Below are 15,480 nucleotides of genomic sequence, written 5' to 3'. Positions count from 1 at the left end.
AGGTTGGAGCTCAGGCGCTTTTAATTGCTGTTGTAGCATTTTAATAGATAGTTCGGTACCTTATATGATTTTACTGCCTTCCAATCAACTCGGTATCCCAGAAAAGAAGCTCCGTCGCCTATGATGATTACAGATTCTTACGGCAATCGGTATATCTCATAAAATCAGATAAAGTTACCGATGTTAACTCAAAACACACAGTTTGCAATACGCTCATTGGTTAATCCAACGATGAAAATGTCCCACACAGAGAAAAATCCGTTCTCCAGACAGCGGTATATTGTACAAATATACGGCATCCTCTTGCTTACTATAGAAATCAGTACGGAGCATACTCTATCCGTATGCTACATAGGCACTGCCCTTAGGTGTTACATCATTGCCGTTGCAGGATGTCTGACATCTAACAGTTTCCCGTATATCACATGCATATACTTATGTTACCTTCGTCAGCTATATGTTATATACGTCCATTTGTACGTGAGATCCTGACCGTCTACATTGTTTCATATGGAAAGTACGTATATATGGAACACTTATACAGAAAGTATTATAAAACACGCGTTTTCAGTTATACGTCTGTTGTACGTCTGCCTAAAAACTACAGGAAGTACACATGTAACCTATCTTTTTAAGTATGCCACCTATAACTTTTTTCTTAGTGCAGTTGGAGTCAATTATTGATTTTTTTTTTAAGAAAACAAAACTGATACAACGCCCTTCTCTAGTGTGAGGGGTCAATAGTTTGATCCCAAACCAAGTGAGTTTTTTGGTTCAAAGCATTATGTCTGTGGGTTTCCTCGAAATCCTCCCGTTTCCTCTCCCAAAATTATTCTGCCAAATCTTCCATAATTATTCACTTCCATTAATAAAATGAAATATTTCAGTTTAGCGTCCCACGATTATGCCCTTCATGCTAAGGGACACGGATGATTAAGACAAGTGAATGATAATGGAAGAAATGGTGGAATGAGAATATGGGAGGAAAATGGGAGTACCCGGAGAAACCCCCACGGGCTTTCATTAATGATCCGTCTCCTTTAGCATAACGGGACCCAACCATTAACGGTGGTGAGTACCTGCTCCATGTTTCTTTTTCAACCTATTGATTTATGAGAAATTATTTTCCTGTTTTCTTTGAAATAAGCTGGAATATATTAGTTTATTTCTTCCAGCTCTTTTTTTCTCCCTTTTTTTCTTTCTCTCTCTCACAATATTACTTAAATCTAATCATACTGTATTATCTATATATAAAAATGTTAGGCTTATATGTTTGGAGAAATGTTTATATGTTTGTGGACGTTTATATGTTTGCTGCCAATTCTTTCGACAATGACATTTCGAAAACCACACGCTCTAGAAAGATGCCGTTTTCACTGATCGATTAAAAATTTTGTGTAGATTGTTGAGTTCTAATTGAATATTTTTTTAAAAAATGGCCGTTATCTCTTTATTACATTTTTTAGGGCTACACTGAAAGTATTGAAATTTTAAAAAAGTAAAGCATCATATCCGACAAGTTATACATTCCAACACCACACATTTGTATACGGGTAGAGTATATCTATCATGGCCGATGATAGTGAAAAAACGAACACTCAAACAATAAAGATTCATCTTAGACTACACAAAAGATTATTTCTCTAATCTACGACGAATCTTTATTGATTGAGTGCTTTGCCCAATGAACACTATATATCACTGACATTATAATTAATTGTGTGTGTAATGTATTTGTTTATTAGGTACATACTGCATGCAAAAAGAAATAAAACAGTGGTCATACATGAATTAGAAACTCCAACCGGAAGTAGGCTCAATTCTTGGAAACGGTGCGAGATATTGAGAAAATAATCAAAAAGAATGTTCCCTTTATGATACCCCTTGCTGATTTTTATCAAGACGTCTTATCTGTAAAGGGACATGTACAGGTGTTGTCAAGAATGACAGGGAGGTTCATGCTCATATGAGAATGATGCGCTGCGCTGTGTGGAGAGCGCAGGTTCTGCCAGTACTGTATTAAAATTATACAAATATTTAATTTTCTAAAAGAAATAAAACAAATAGATTTGCAGACAATTTAGTAAAATTAAATCATTAAAATGCAACAAAATAATTCCCCATAGAAATCAATTGGCTAAAAAAAAAAAAAAAAAAAAGTAAGATTCAACATACTAAATTAAAAGATTTCGTTTCTTTTAATCACGTTTCGTATTCGTCTATAACAGTTATTATTGCTATTATTAGTGCTAGTAAATAATAACAAATACATTTCTCAATCTTTATAGGTTATTTCCTGTTGTGCTCCGGAAGTATGCAAGGCCAAACCTGCAGCCGACAGCTAATATCAGAGAGCAACAAAACTAGCAGTGTGTAATGTAGTCTATGATGTGGTTTGTATGGCGTAATATTTTCTCAATTAATATTGCAATTGGCAGTGATAATAGATTTCTAGCACTTCCGGTTATAGCACAAAGGTTAGAGTGGAGATGAACGCAAGGTGAGCAGAACTTCTACTTTCAAAAACTGGACGCATACGAATCGGCGACGGGGGAAGGGGAGGAAGGGTGACTTCCACATTGCATTTTGGGACTCAGCAGTGTTTTCAATTTACAAAATACAGAAGTAAGAATAATAACACAGCGTTTCTAACTTAAGTACTACTACCCAACAATACTTTTAACTACTTCAACACTCAGAATTCCCACTCAATTCCCACTTGAACCACAGAACACTCAATTCTCATTTGAATACTAAGAAGTTCTAGGCACGGCTTAACCTTCCCAACGCAGGGGCGGATCCAGGACCAACTTCAGGGGCGGGCGGTGGGTTGTCATACTGCTACTTTTAAGGGCTCCAAACTTTGGGATGGGTTCTATTTATATATATAAAATAAGAAAGTTTCTTCTTGTGGGGGGGGGCAATCGCCCCCCTCTGAATTCGCCTCTGTCCCAATGAGTGTTGGTACGGAAGAGTGTAGAATTAGCATTGCCCATTTATATTTTGAATAATAATTACGGGACACCTGGGTCATGTTTGCTTAACGGGATATTTAGGCGTCCCGTTTGAGAATAAGACGGGACAACGTTTGAAAATAAGGGACTGTCCCGGCTAAAACGGGACGTCTGGTCACCTTGGACGAACGCTTAATTAATTGCAGAAAACCACTTCTCGCTATCTATTAGCGTTTATAATCTATAGCGATCAAACGTTAAGATCGGAAGTGGTTCATTTTGTCCACTTCTGGTTTGAGTAGAATAGAAGAGAGAAGATAGTATCTATTGTTATAAGGGTAAATAGATTTTTTTTTTAAAAAAAAGCACTTGTCGCTCTTATGGTTTTTGCTGTATGTAACCTAAGGATATTAGAAACCGGAAGTTGTAAATTTTAGTAGTTGTAATCGGAACTGGAAGTTGCAATCATTTCCAATTTTAGTAAAGAGTTAAGGATGGAGACGAGTTGAGTTGAGTTGATTATGAATTTAACGTCCCGTTCAGCAGCGAGGCTATATTAAACGTGGACCTCTGATTAACGTGGAATCCGAATTACCTGAGCTCCCGCCGGGAATCGAAGCCGGGTCTCCCACACCAAAGGTGCGTACGCTAACCGCTTAGTCTGTATTTTGAAGATACTTAATCGATTCCGGGAAACCGTCTCTCGCTTCCCTAATACTGATCAACATTAAAACCGGAAATGATTGGTTTCTACTTCCGGTTTCAATATTATCTCCATCAATGAATTCAATTCCACCTGTTTCCTTCTTTTCCCTATTCTTTCTTCAGAAATAAGGAAAAAAGAAAAAGAAAGCGAAAGGGGAGAAGGAAAAGTAAAAGAAAGTAAAACAAATCCTTTTTTAAAAAAAAAAAAGATGGATTCCGAGAAAAAGATTGTTCTTCTTCTTTTCCTTTTTTGCAAAAAAAGAGAAAAAAGAAAAATAAAGAAAAGGGAAAGAACGAAAAAAACTTCTTATCTTCTTGTTTACCGTTCTTTCTTTCTATTCTTTTATTATTATTCTTCTTTGTCTTCTCCCTTTATCTCTTTTTCTTTTTCAAAAAAAGAAAAAGAAAAAGAAAAAAAGAAAAGAAAAGGAAAAAGAAGGGGAAAGTTCTTTCCTTTCTAAGCTCTTTTTAAAAAACAGAAAAGAAAGAAATAAAGAAAACCTAACTTTTAATTCTTTACAGTATTTCTTCCAGACGTTTTTGGCGGCACTCCCCGGAATAATAAATAGAATAGTAACGTGTAAAAATAATCGTGCCCCTTCAAATACTAACTGTGCCCCCCCCCCCCGGAATTTTTTTTCTGAAAGAAGCACTGATCCACTATATTCTGAACAAAGTGATATACCAAGTAATTCTTGAGATTTTTTCTCTCCCGGACGAACGCATGGACACAAACACGGTACTACATACATCCTTGAATTTCGTTGAATCAAATTCCTTAATAACAAGCAGAGAACGTTTATGGAGCACTTCCTTTGGCTACTTTTCTCTTTACCTGTAAATGAGGGGAAGGCGATGGATTATCGATTCACGTATCTCCTGAATGTCAAGAGCGTTCGATCCGGGTGTGCATACAGAGTATTCTTGATATATAGGTAGGCTTATATCAGTTAGTCTAGTAAAATATTGAGCTGTTTACGCGCAAGATGGCCATATATATATAGTGGTGGATCCAGGATATGATCAAGGAAGGGGCTAAACCATAGTTTGTCGTTTTATCCAGTGTAAAACAGGACTGAAGCCCATTTTATCCAGTATATACATGAGCGTCAAGGAGAGCTATAGCCCCTATAGCCCCCTTGTATCCGCCACTGTATACATATACAGGCAGGGGCGGATCCAGGATATGATCACGGGAGGGGCTAAAACATATTTTGCCGTTTTATTCAGTGTAAAGCAGGGACTGAAGTCCATTTTATCCAGTGTATACCTGAGCGTCAAGGAGGGGCTATAGCCCTCCCTTGGATCCGCCACTGTATACAGGTAACCAAGAAAGTTCTATCGCTTTTTCACCGATCACCTTCGAACATCGATATGTCACCTAAGACGTACCTGGGAAATCAAGCATAGTCCCCATCAGCATCGATGACCTTATGCCAACGTTCTTGAAGGCCATGGATTCCAGCGCGGTAGAACTTGGTGGGCCGTGAAGTGAACAAGATATCAAGTGCATTTTACACCTCTACTAGGGATTTGAACTGGCATCCTCTACATCCTTTCATTTTTCCTATTATTTACTAGCAATAGCATATTAGCAATTGTATATTAGCAATTAGTCACCCCACACCATTGCTACAACTTTTCTTATCTTAATGCTATAAGAATCGTATTATATAGTTCTTTACTTTCTTACTATATTTTGACAAGGGAAATGCTTTCGTGGTCACCGCGGTGGTTTGAAGATGAAGAAAGCTGTAGCGAATAGAGACAGACAGATGGTTAGGCTGCCGGAAGACCATCATAAACAAGATAAGTGCTCGAGAATTTTTCTCGTGACCTAGGCGCCGGTTCTCAACCCTAGGCATCACAACAATTTCATACATGGGACTTCATAATTTTATTTTTTTATTTAACTTATTTAGGAGCCAGACTCCTATTTCCAATCGTCTTGACTACCTGGCGTCCAGGAGTTTTCGAGCCTGAACAAGAGGAATATTGACAGAAATTCATTGTGTTACTTATATTTGTTACTCTGAAACTTGAGCTTTTTCTTTTCAATAACCTCACTTGAAATAGTGTTCTAAGTATACAAACATAAGTTTATTTATAATCTTTCTCCCCTTCAAATAGGCCCGTATCCACGGGAAGCAGACCCCCTAAATTTTTCAAGGTAGACTTGCAAATAAACTATAATATGGTGATGAATTTGTATAATATGGTTGGATTAGCCTCCTAACTTCTACCGGCCCCCCTACATTTTTGGGGTGGCTACAAGCCTGCCCTCACCTCTGAGATCATTAATGTTTGGTATATGGTGATACATTTGCAAAATATTATATCGTGAAAGTATTGCGTTTTGTGTTCTGAGGTCTATATGAAAAAAAAAAAAAAGCATAAAAGCAAAACGTTTGAACAAGTTCAGCCTTTGGTAAGTTTAGTTCAGTAAATTGATTTCTCTTATATTGTTTCATTCATTGGAACAGAATATTGTGTTCATTACTCGTCATATATCACAAACATTAATAATCAAAGAACACAGAGGATCAACAGAGGAGCAACAGTGGAGCACTCGCCTCTAGTGTGAGAGGTACCTGGTTCGAATTCAAGCCATATGAATTTGTGGTGGACAACATTGTGTCCGTGGGTTTTCTCGCGATTCAGACTTTTCTCCCACATGACCATTCCACCGATTCTTTTATAATCATTCACTCTCATTAATCATCCGTCTCCCTTTGCCTACAGGACATAATTGTGGAACATAAAAGCAGAAATTTCATTTTATTTTATTCAGCCATAAGAAACTGTAACTAGTTCGTTATCATTACTGTGAGACTATATCTGTTTATTTGTTGGTCTAAATGTTAACTCATGTGCTCAAAGCACTTCAGTCAATTTTCGTAAATGTTCACATGGGCTAATATAAACAATTTACGAATACCGGTATGTTCCACGGGCTAAAGAAAACGACAGTAAGCGCGAAAATATTATGATGAAATAATAGGCCTATTATTGCCAACAGATGACGAGAAGAGCCCTAAAACAGGGGTGGCGGGGAAAGGTCAACGGCACGGTCAAGTCCATTTTCGGTTTTTAAGGTGTGGTCTATACTTAGATGTCGTCTGCTATTCCGGGTAAAGTTATCTGTGTGCTATTCCGTGGTGTCATTTGAAACGCGCGTTGTGCTTTGTGTTTCGTGCTTAGTTTCGTTGTGTTTTTCGAATTAGTGTGTTTTTAATATTATAATATACTGTGTTTTAGTGTAATGGCGAGCTCTAGGAAGAAAGGCGCGACTATTCATAGTGATTGTCGAGAAATAATAAGCAACATTGTTGAATTCTGTGACCGCGAATCAAGAGAGAAACAGTGTTTAGTACCTCTTGGTCAAGCCACAAAACGTGCTTCTAGAGCTACAGGTTTGTCTGAATCAACTATAAAAAGAATTCGCAAGGAGTCTCTTACACGGAAAATGCATTCTCCGACACGAAAATTGATTTCTCCCGGTAAACACAGGAAAAGACCCGATCACAGAAATGTCATTGTAGACGATTTTGATTTGTGTGTTATAAGAAATGCTGTGATTGAAATGTACGTGTCAGATCACATTGTACCAACGTGTGCTAAGCTTTTAACTGTAGTGCGGCAAAAAATTCATTTTCCTTGGAAAATAGACTCACTGCGCAAGGTATTGAGACAGTGTGGTTTCATTTGGAAGAGATGCAACAATAGGAGAAAGGTGTTGATTGAAAGACCAGATATTGTAACGTGGAGGAGTAAATATTTAAGAGCTGTCAAGAGATATCGGGGAGAAAATCGCGCTCTGATATATCTTGATGAAACTGGAGTCGACAGCAACATTACAACAAAGAAGTGTTGGCAGTCAGACGATGTCGTGGGGGTCCATGCGAATGCTAGTTCTGCATATCGACTCATAGTTGTGCATGCAGGAAGCATTAATGGATTTGTGCCGAACGCGTGTCTTATATATAAGGCAGGTAGTAGTACAGGTGATTATCACGGTCAAATGAATGGTGAGAATTTCCAGAAGTGGGTTAGAGAAAAACTTATCCCAAATATTCCTCCTCAGTCTGTCATAGTAATGGATAACGCTCCTTACCATTCAGTACAAACAGAAAAAGTTCCTTCGGGCTATAGCTTGAAAACCGATATGCTCTCCTGGCTAAAATCTCGACAAATTAGCTGTGATGAAACCATGAGGAAGGCGGAATTAAACGCTATAATTCAAGCCAACAAACCTCGTGAGAAAACGTATCGTGTGGACAAATTACTTGAAGAACATGGCCATACAGTGCTTCGTCTTCCCCCGTACGCGTGTGATTTGAACCCGATAGAACTTTCGTGGGCCAAGGTGAAAAAATATATACGTGACCATAACACGACAGGGTCACTTTCATTCACAGCACTCCAGGAACTTACCTCAATTGCAATATCATCATGCACTTCAGAAGATTGGAAGGGTTTCTGTCAGCATGTCGAAAAAATAGAAAAACAGTATTGGGAGCGGGACGGCTTGATGGAAAATGAGGTAGAAAAAATTTTGATTTCGTTTGGAGGAACAGAAGATAGCGACAGTGAGCCGTCAGATGATTCGGATGGTGCATTCGAGGGTGAAACAGATGATGACAGTGACGAATTGGCACAGCCGTTATCACAGTAAAGGGTAAGTACCCTATTCATTTAGTTTTGTGTCTAATTTTTGTTATACTTGTTATACTTGCGTTGCAACGATATTCCTTGGTAAAACATGAAGGTGGACGTTAGGGATACGCACAAGACAGGATTTGAGGCTGTCTCGACTCGAAAATATGTCGTGAAAGTGATGTCTCGTCTCAAAAAATAAATATGTTTCTATTAGAAGCACTCTGTCTCGACTCGAATTTTTTGACGAAAATTCTGTCTCGTCTCGTCTCGAGCGAAACCCTAGTGGACGTTACTTAAATGGAATCGCAGGTATCACTATTCATCATCGACTCCGAAAAAACTGTGGAATCGACAGTATCATTTCTCTCTAGGGTATAAGTGACATTTGTACCAAGTTGATTGGAATTTCTCGAAACCAATGCTGGCACATGCACACATACACACACACATACACACGCGGATACATCATATGATCAAGAGGGGGGCTAGGCTGTATATAGTCTTCAAATTGTCCAGTAAAGGATAAAATCAACTGCCATTTATGCCGTGTAAATTTTGATGTAAAGGGGGAGCGTACTATAGCCTCTATAGTTCCCTTGGATCCGCCTATATGTGTATATATATACATATATACGATATATCAATCACTCATATTTGTAAAATACATATTTAAATATAGAACTTATACGTTGCGCGCAAGAAAACGAATGTATTAATTAGATAGCATGAGAACTCGTATAGGGAACGACTTGCCGAAACCCCCCTGCGAAAAGTGGGTGAGCCCATACCTACGTCACACTACTTCTGCTAGGGCTCTTCTCGTCATCCGTCCACTGTACTTAATGTGTAAGTAAAGTAGTTCGATAATAGCACTGGTAAATTATCAGAATGCTCATGAGCACAATTATCGTCGTAAGTTCGTGCGTCCTTTTGTTGAACTCGATAAAGAATTTAGACAATTTTTACTTGGAGAATTTTTTTCATGTATTAATTTCCTTGGGCTTCCTCCTGAGCGCATAAGTATCGATGTGATGTAAGGTACTATGAAGGAAAGATTTTTTGAAAATATTCAACGGCGAAGGGCAATAGGGGAACAATTATATTAAAATGTACATCTCTCCGAATTCCTGACGGTTAGATATGAAATTTGGTATATGGACTTCTCATCATTCCCGTAGCCAGCCCAAAAATTTAGGGGGGCCGGTAGAAGTTAGGGAAGGGGGCCGACCCAATCATATTATACTTCATCACCATATTATAGTTCATTTGCAAGCCTACCATGAAACTTTTAGGGGGCCAGCCAAAGTTTAGGGGGGCCCGACCCCCTAGCCCCCCGTGAATACGGCCCTGCTTCACATTTAAAATAATAATAATAATAAATCAGGCGTTTCAAGGATTTTTAAAAGTATTATTTAATTTAGAAAGTAGGAGAAAGCGGTGAGATATATCAAGGGCGCACCTATGGGGGATCTACCGGGTCCTCACGACCCCCAAAAACTCAACATACATTTGTACACTTTGCATTTTTTCAATAAAACTAGATTTGTTTACCAGGTAAATGAGTGACGTAGCATACAAATTTAATTTTACACTTTACCTGTACGCTTTCTCTTATAAAAACAATCTACTTTTATCATTTTTTTTCTTGAAATATAGGCGGAGCAGAAGTACTTTTTACTATTACTTATAGTTTTTTTTTTTTTTTTTTTTTTTTGGTGCAAAATACCTGGCAATACTATATACATAGATGTACTGGCTTATACTATAGAACCCCCAAGGCTTGGAGCCCTTCCAACAAAAGTTTCTGGATGCGCGCATCTGAAACTCTTTAAGAGGCCTCATCCCGGCGAAATTAAAATACCGCTAATTTTACGGTAATCATGTGATATCTTCAAATAGATAAAAGATAATCGAAATGTGGAAGGCCTAGACAATATCATTTTACATGAAATACCGTTATCACGACTCACTTATTTGCTTTCGATTTCGAGCCATTTTGAAAATCGGCATTTATTTTCGCGTTTCTAAATGGCTGCAAACGGAAAGCCATTAGGTGACTTGTGATAACGGTACCTTATGCAAAATAATATTGTCTAGGGCGCTCTTGTTCCACATTTCAATTATATTTTATCTTTTGAAGATATCACATGATTACCGTAAAATTAGCGGTATTTTAATTTCACCGGGATGAGGCCTCTTAAGTTTAAAGATACGAATTTTGGTTTTTAGGTTTTTAATCTAAAATAATTAAATACATATTTCAGTGGTTTTAGATGTCTGTCCTAGAATGTTGCTCATGTCCATACGGGATCTCGAGTTCAGACAAATCCACGGACGTCAATGCCACCGGGACGTGTCCCCCCCCCCAATATTTGTAAAACGGTTTTAATCCTCCCCCCTAATATTTCAAGTATCTTAGATCATAGGCCAACCACGTAGCAGTTTGCTACGTTCACAAAACAATATTAGACAAAGTGGATATGAAAAAAGTGCCACAAAAATTTATTTCCAATTGTGAAACAAAGACTGTAAATTTTTGGCCCTATGTCGATAAAGGGCTCCAGTAAACTGTAAAGTAACTAACATTCTTTTTTTTTTTTTTTTTTTTTTTTGATAGCGAGGACCAAATCGGGTTTAATGTAGTTAAAATAAAACAATTTTGAACTAATTTTTTAACTAGGCTTATACATTGTTGAAGCTCCTTTACTTTAGTTGTAGGCTTGTAGACCTAAAAGCTGTTTTAGATACTTTATTTACTTCACACTACTTTTTATCATTTTGTTTCTGACATACACTTGGTGTCATTTAAGTTTAATTAAAATCGTTAAAAAATCATAAAATCGTAAAAAAAAAAAAAAAAAAAGGTTGAATTTTATTATTGAATAAACAAACTGTAAAGTGTACGTATGTGTTTTAGTACCACAATTTCCAAAAAAGTAGACTATCAAAAGTAAAAATAAAACACAAAAAAGTTATTTGCTTTTTAAGTCAAAAATGCTTTAAAATGCAAGGTACGTACTCTTTATTATTATTATTATTATTATTATTATTATTATTATTATTATTATTATTATTATTATTATTATTATTATTTTCAGGAGGAGGATTCCCAGTTTTAAGAGGGGCATAAATACACCTCTTTTTCCCCAAAGTTGATGTGCTGCAGACGCCAATACCCACACCAGTACGTAGAGACATTTGCTAGTCAATGATAAAAAATATTCATCATACGTGCAAAACCATAAACAGAAATTATAAATATGTTTTGTTGCTCTTACCTGCAATAATATTGCCTTCGATGATTTCTTTTCATCATCTTTCACATGAATCTGGCTCAAAATGTACTTCAATGGTTCTTCAAGTTCTATGAAATATTTAGGATCAATCTGTAAATCGGACATTTTTTCTTTTCACAATCATAAATATATTCACTTAGCTGCACTTTAAACACTCTCTGCCGCACCGAGACTTATTTCTGACTTCCCAACCGAGAACCGACAATGGTAAGAAGTAAGTTTCGTCAATCAGCTTTGTACTTCATTTCAGTGTTGCCAAATCAGGAAGAACGATTTTCCCCTAAATCGCAACTCCAACTCCCCTAAATTTCATTAACACTCCTTATAGTTTTAAAATTGTGTTAAGATCTATCTCGTGGATAAGCGGTTAGCGTTGAAATGGAAGACCTGGGTTGAAATCCCGTTGAGAGTTCATGTGGTTCGGACCCCACATTAAGTTAAGTTGTAAAGCGATGCTAACTCCAAATCAAATGAAAATAGTGTTAACATTTTATTTGTCATAATACCTAACATCATGACCATATTTAACATCTTTTGCACCCCGAGCCACTAAAAGAATGCCACCTCCTCAATGTCAGTAAATACCAGTATAGAATTTGAGATCGAGAAATGAATAATCAATATTTATACGAATTGAAAACTGTATGTAATTTTGGAAGTTAAGCAACACTAGAAAAATTTTGAAGTTATGATAAAAGAACACGGTGTCAACAGTGAAAGAAGAGAAATGATGAATATACAGTACATTCATAATTATAGTATGAATCAACAATTTCTAGCCAAATATGTTCTTGTTACATTGATATTTACGAAATGTTAAAATCTCGAGTCATACGCATGTGGGCTTACATAATAAATTTCTAAAATTTGCATAATTGATGTATAAAAAGAACGTGGTCCGAGAAAATTTCCCGTCCTCCAAAACTTGCCGGTCCCGTACAAGTGTCCATATTATTCCAAACGTAGCCCTGAGTTGCGATTACCAGTTAGTCCCTGCCTGCGAGTGGTCCTTGGTTCGATTGCCAGTTAGCTACTTGCCTTGAATAAAGCCCTAAGTAACGGTTAGGCTTGCCAGGTTGAACTGTAGGCAAGCCTAGAGACAGGGGGATTTGTGTAACTGAAGTCACAAATTTAAAACTTATAAGGTTTCTGCATGTCATTACCGTGGTTACTTGTAACGGTTGTAGGCCTAACTATTATTTTAGTAAATATATATGCTTCAGAATCCTGCAGTATTTCCACAACAATTTTTATAGAGGTAGTTAGTGATTACTTCAGATTATTTGCCCTAAGCAAATTGCCTGTACAAAAATTGTTACGTGAGTGCCTTAGGATTCTGAAACATGTAGTTTCAGATAGAGCAAATATTAGTTCCTAAGTAAAGTCTTGACCCGACTACGGTAGGTCCCATAATTTTGGAGCTATGGACCTTTAAAGTTCATTTTTTAATGTTTTCGGCAGTCTATAACTCCGAGAGGAAGCATTTGTGCACCCAGGTTGGTCTATACTTTTCGTATTATTTTGGTGTTAGGAATCACACCCAATCGTTGTCAGTGTTGTTTTGAAACACCCTACATGTCTTATGTAGTATTGAGATGGTGTTACCCAGTGGGATGGTCCACCAGGTCCCGGCCCCCTTCTCAAAAACAACGATAACTAGATATATATTTGTACATTTTCTTTTTTAAAAACAGTACAATTTTTAACAGAGAAATTGTTGATGTAACCTTCAGATTTTGATTTCACACTTCGTTTGTACACTTTCTTTTCTTATAAATACAGATTCTATATTTTTTTCTGAAAATATAGATGGAAATACTTAACAACTACTACAACATCCTAAACTTTGACATGTTAAACATTAGAATGAGTGAAACAAAATGTTGCTAAATGAACAAGAAAGATTTATTTTTGTTTTATTGTTCTTATTTACTGCTCTTTTGACATGAAATTTGCCACTTGCCGATTATACACATACTAACATTATAAGAAATACCGGGCGAATTCGTTATCAAATTATATTCCTACAACAATATATTTATAGACATGCGACAAGAATTTTGGACATAAGTATACGTCGAAGTTTTTAAATGTCCAGACAGAGTGACCTGCCGTGGATACTCACTTCTTAGCTGACTGGTGTAGTAAGAATAGCCCATATTGCATTGTTTTGAACAGGTTTGCGGATTTGATGACTCAAAAACACACGCAAAAAAAAAACCTTTATCCTCCCCCTCTCCACCAGCAAGCTTCATCCTTCAGAAACACATTGATACCAAAATTATCTTTGTAGCTCAATTAGGGGCTGCGCTATGAAAGTTTAAAGCCTTGAGTCAACAGTTGCGTCTTTCGGCGTCTAAAGCTTTATACGATAATGATGCTTCTGAAATTGAATAAAATTTAGTTTACAAGGCAAGTTATCTTGGGTTTGTCACAACCAACTTCGGTTTCCTTTATTATTTTTCCGATGGTAAAAGTGGGGAATTGCGACTATGCATTTTAGAGGAATGAGCACCGTTGCTGGAGTGCTTGAAAATTATTTCTTGTTTTCTCGGATGTAGAAAAACATCAGTTCAATACTACTTAGACGTAGTGGCTTGTAGTATCGGACTCCCTCCACAACTTCAGACCCACTCCAACAAACATTTCTAGGTGCGCGCCTGTAGTTGAGGGTGTTGCATATTAGCTTCCAGCGTGATCTCTCAATTTAGTTTTATACACCCCGCTTAGTTGAAGATAGCTCAATGTAAGCAGGCGCGACAGCATTGTTTAGGCCTACATGTTTAGGCCTTAAATATGAACTAATAAGAGGGCAGGGGCGAATCCAGGATGGACCGACTTCCGGGGGGGGGGTTGTCATACTGCTACTTACAGCTACAGTAGAGCGTCGATTATCCGAACGTCGGTCAACCGAACGACCGCTTAAGCGAACTGTGTACTTGCTCGCTTAAAGGATTTTTTAAACGTTAATTTTGTGTACTGTGTGTATTGTTCATGTAAAATGCGTATGTAATATGTACATATTTTTGTTTAATAAACTGTACCACATACTATATATTCCTACTAAAGTTGCCTTTGTACGTTACTTTGTAATACTTAAAGAGATGTCTGTTTTTATGAATAAATTTACTGTACAGTACTTCTTTTTGGCAAATAAACATGTACAGTTCGATTATCCGAACAAACCAGTTTTCCGAACACCCATGTCCCCCAATTACTTCGGATAATCGACGCTCTACTGTACTTTCAAGAGCTTCAAACTCTGGGACGGGTTTTATTTATATATATAAAATAAGAAAGTTTCCTCTTCTGCGGGAGGAGCGATTGCCCCGATCGCCCCCTGGTTCCGCCACTGTAAGAGGGTAAGGGGCGTGAAATTTTCTTGAGCTCTGGGGCATAAAATACCTAAATACGGGCATGACAACAATTATGATTATCATTTACTACCAAAAAAAAAAAAAAATGGTGATATTACAGATATGAAAATGCAAATCTTAGAATTTATTTCCATCGAAACCATAAGAATTTTAAGTTTCGTCTCCATACTTCTGTTAAATTATTATTAAATGAAAAACAGCTGAAGCAGCGCAATGACACAACGCTTCAATGAAAATAATTTAAATTTAGTATTTTTTATTACAAAGATATAACCCTTGCAAATAACTAATAACTTAGCAGTGACGACGCCAGCTCCAGCTACAATATATAGGCCTATACCACTCAAAACCATATCCACGAAGAAATTAAATGTCGACTAAAAGCAGACAATTCGTGTTATTATTCAATTGAAAATCTTTTTGTCGTCACAAATTCTGTCGAGGAATTTGAAGCTTAACATATATAAAACGATAATCATGCCTGTTGTG

At 37.1% G+C, this 15,480-nt stretch overlaps 1 protein-coding gene across 2 annotated transcripts in view; it reads right to left on the bottom strand.

The window, feature by feature from the left end:
* LOC145694676 (cyclic GMP-AMP synthase-like receptor) overlaps positions 1-11,858 on the bottom strand; it is a 63,704-nt gene extending 51,846 nt beyond the window's left edge. For both annotated transcript variants that reach the window (XM_081771172.1, XM_081771171.1), the window contains exon 1: positions 11,597-11,858. In XM_081771172.1, coding sequence (XP_081627298.1) covers positions 11,597-11,719 — 123 coding nt within the window. In that variant the 5' untranslated portion in view covers positions 11,720-11,858. The remainder of the gene's footprint in view (positions 1-11,596) is intronic.
* Positions 11,859-15,480: the final 3,622 nt, after the last annotated feature.

Source organism: Thermobia domestica, chromosome 9 (genome assembly GCF_964235325.1).
Source record: "Thermobia domestica chromosome 9, izTheDome1.hap1.1, whole genome shotgun sequence".
Classification (NCBI taxonomy): Eukaryota; Metazoa; Arthropoda; class Insecta; order Zygentoma; family Lepismatidae; genus Thermobia; species Thermobia domestica.
Note: the sequence above shows the minus strand (reverse complement) of the source record. Positions and strands in the feature narration are given on the sequence as shown.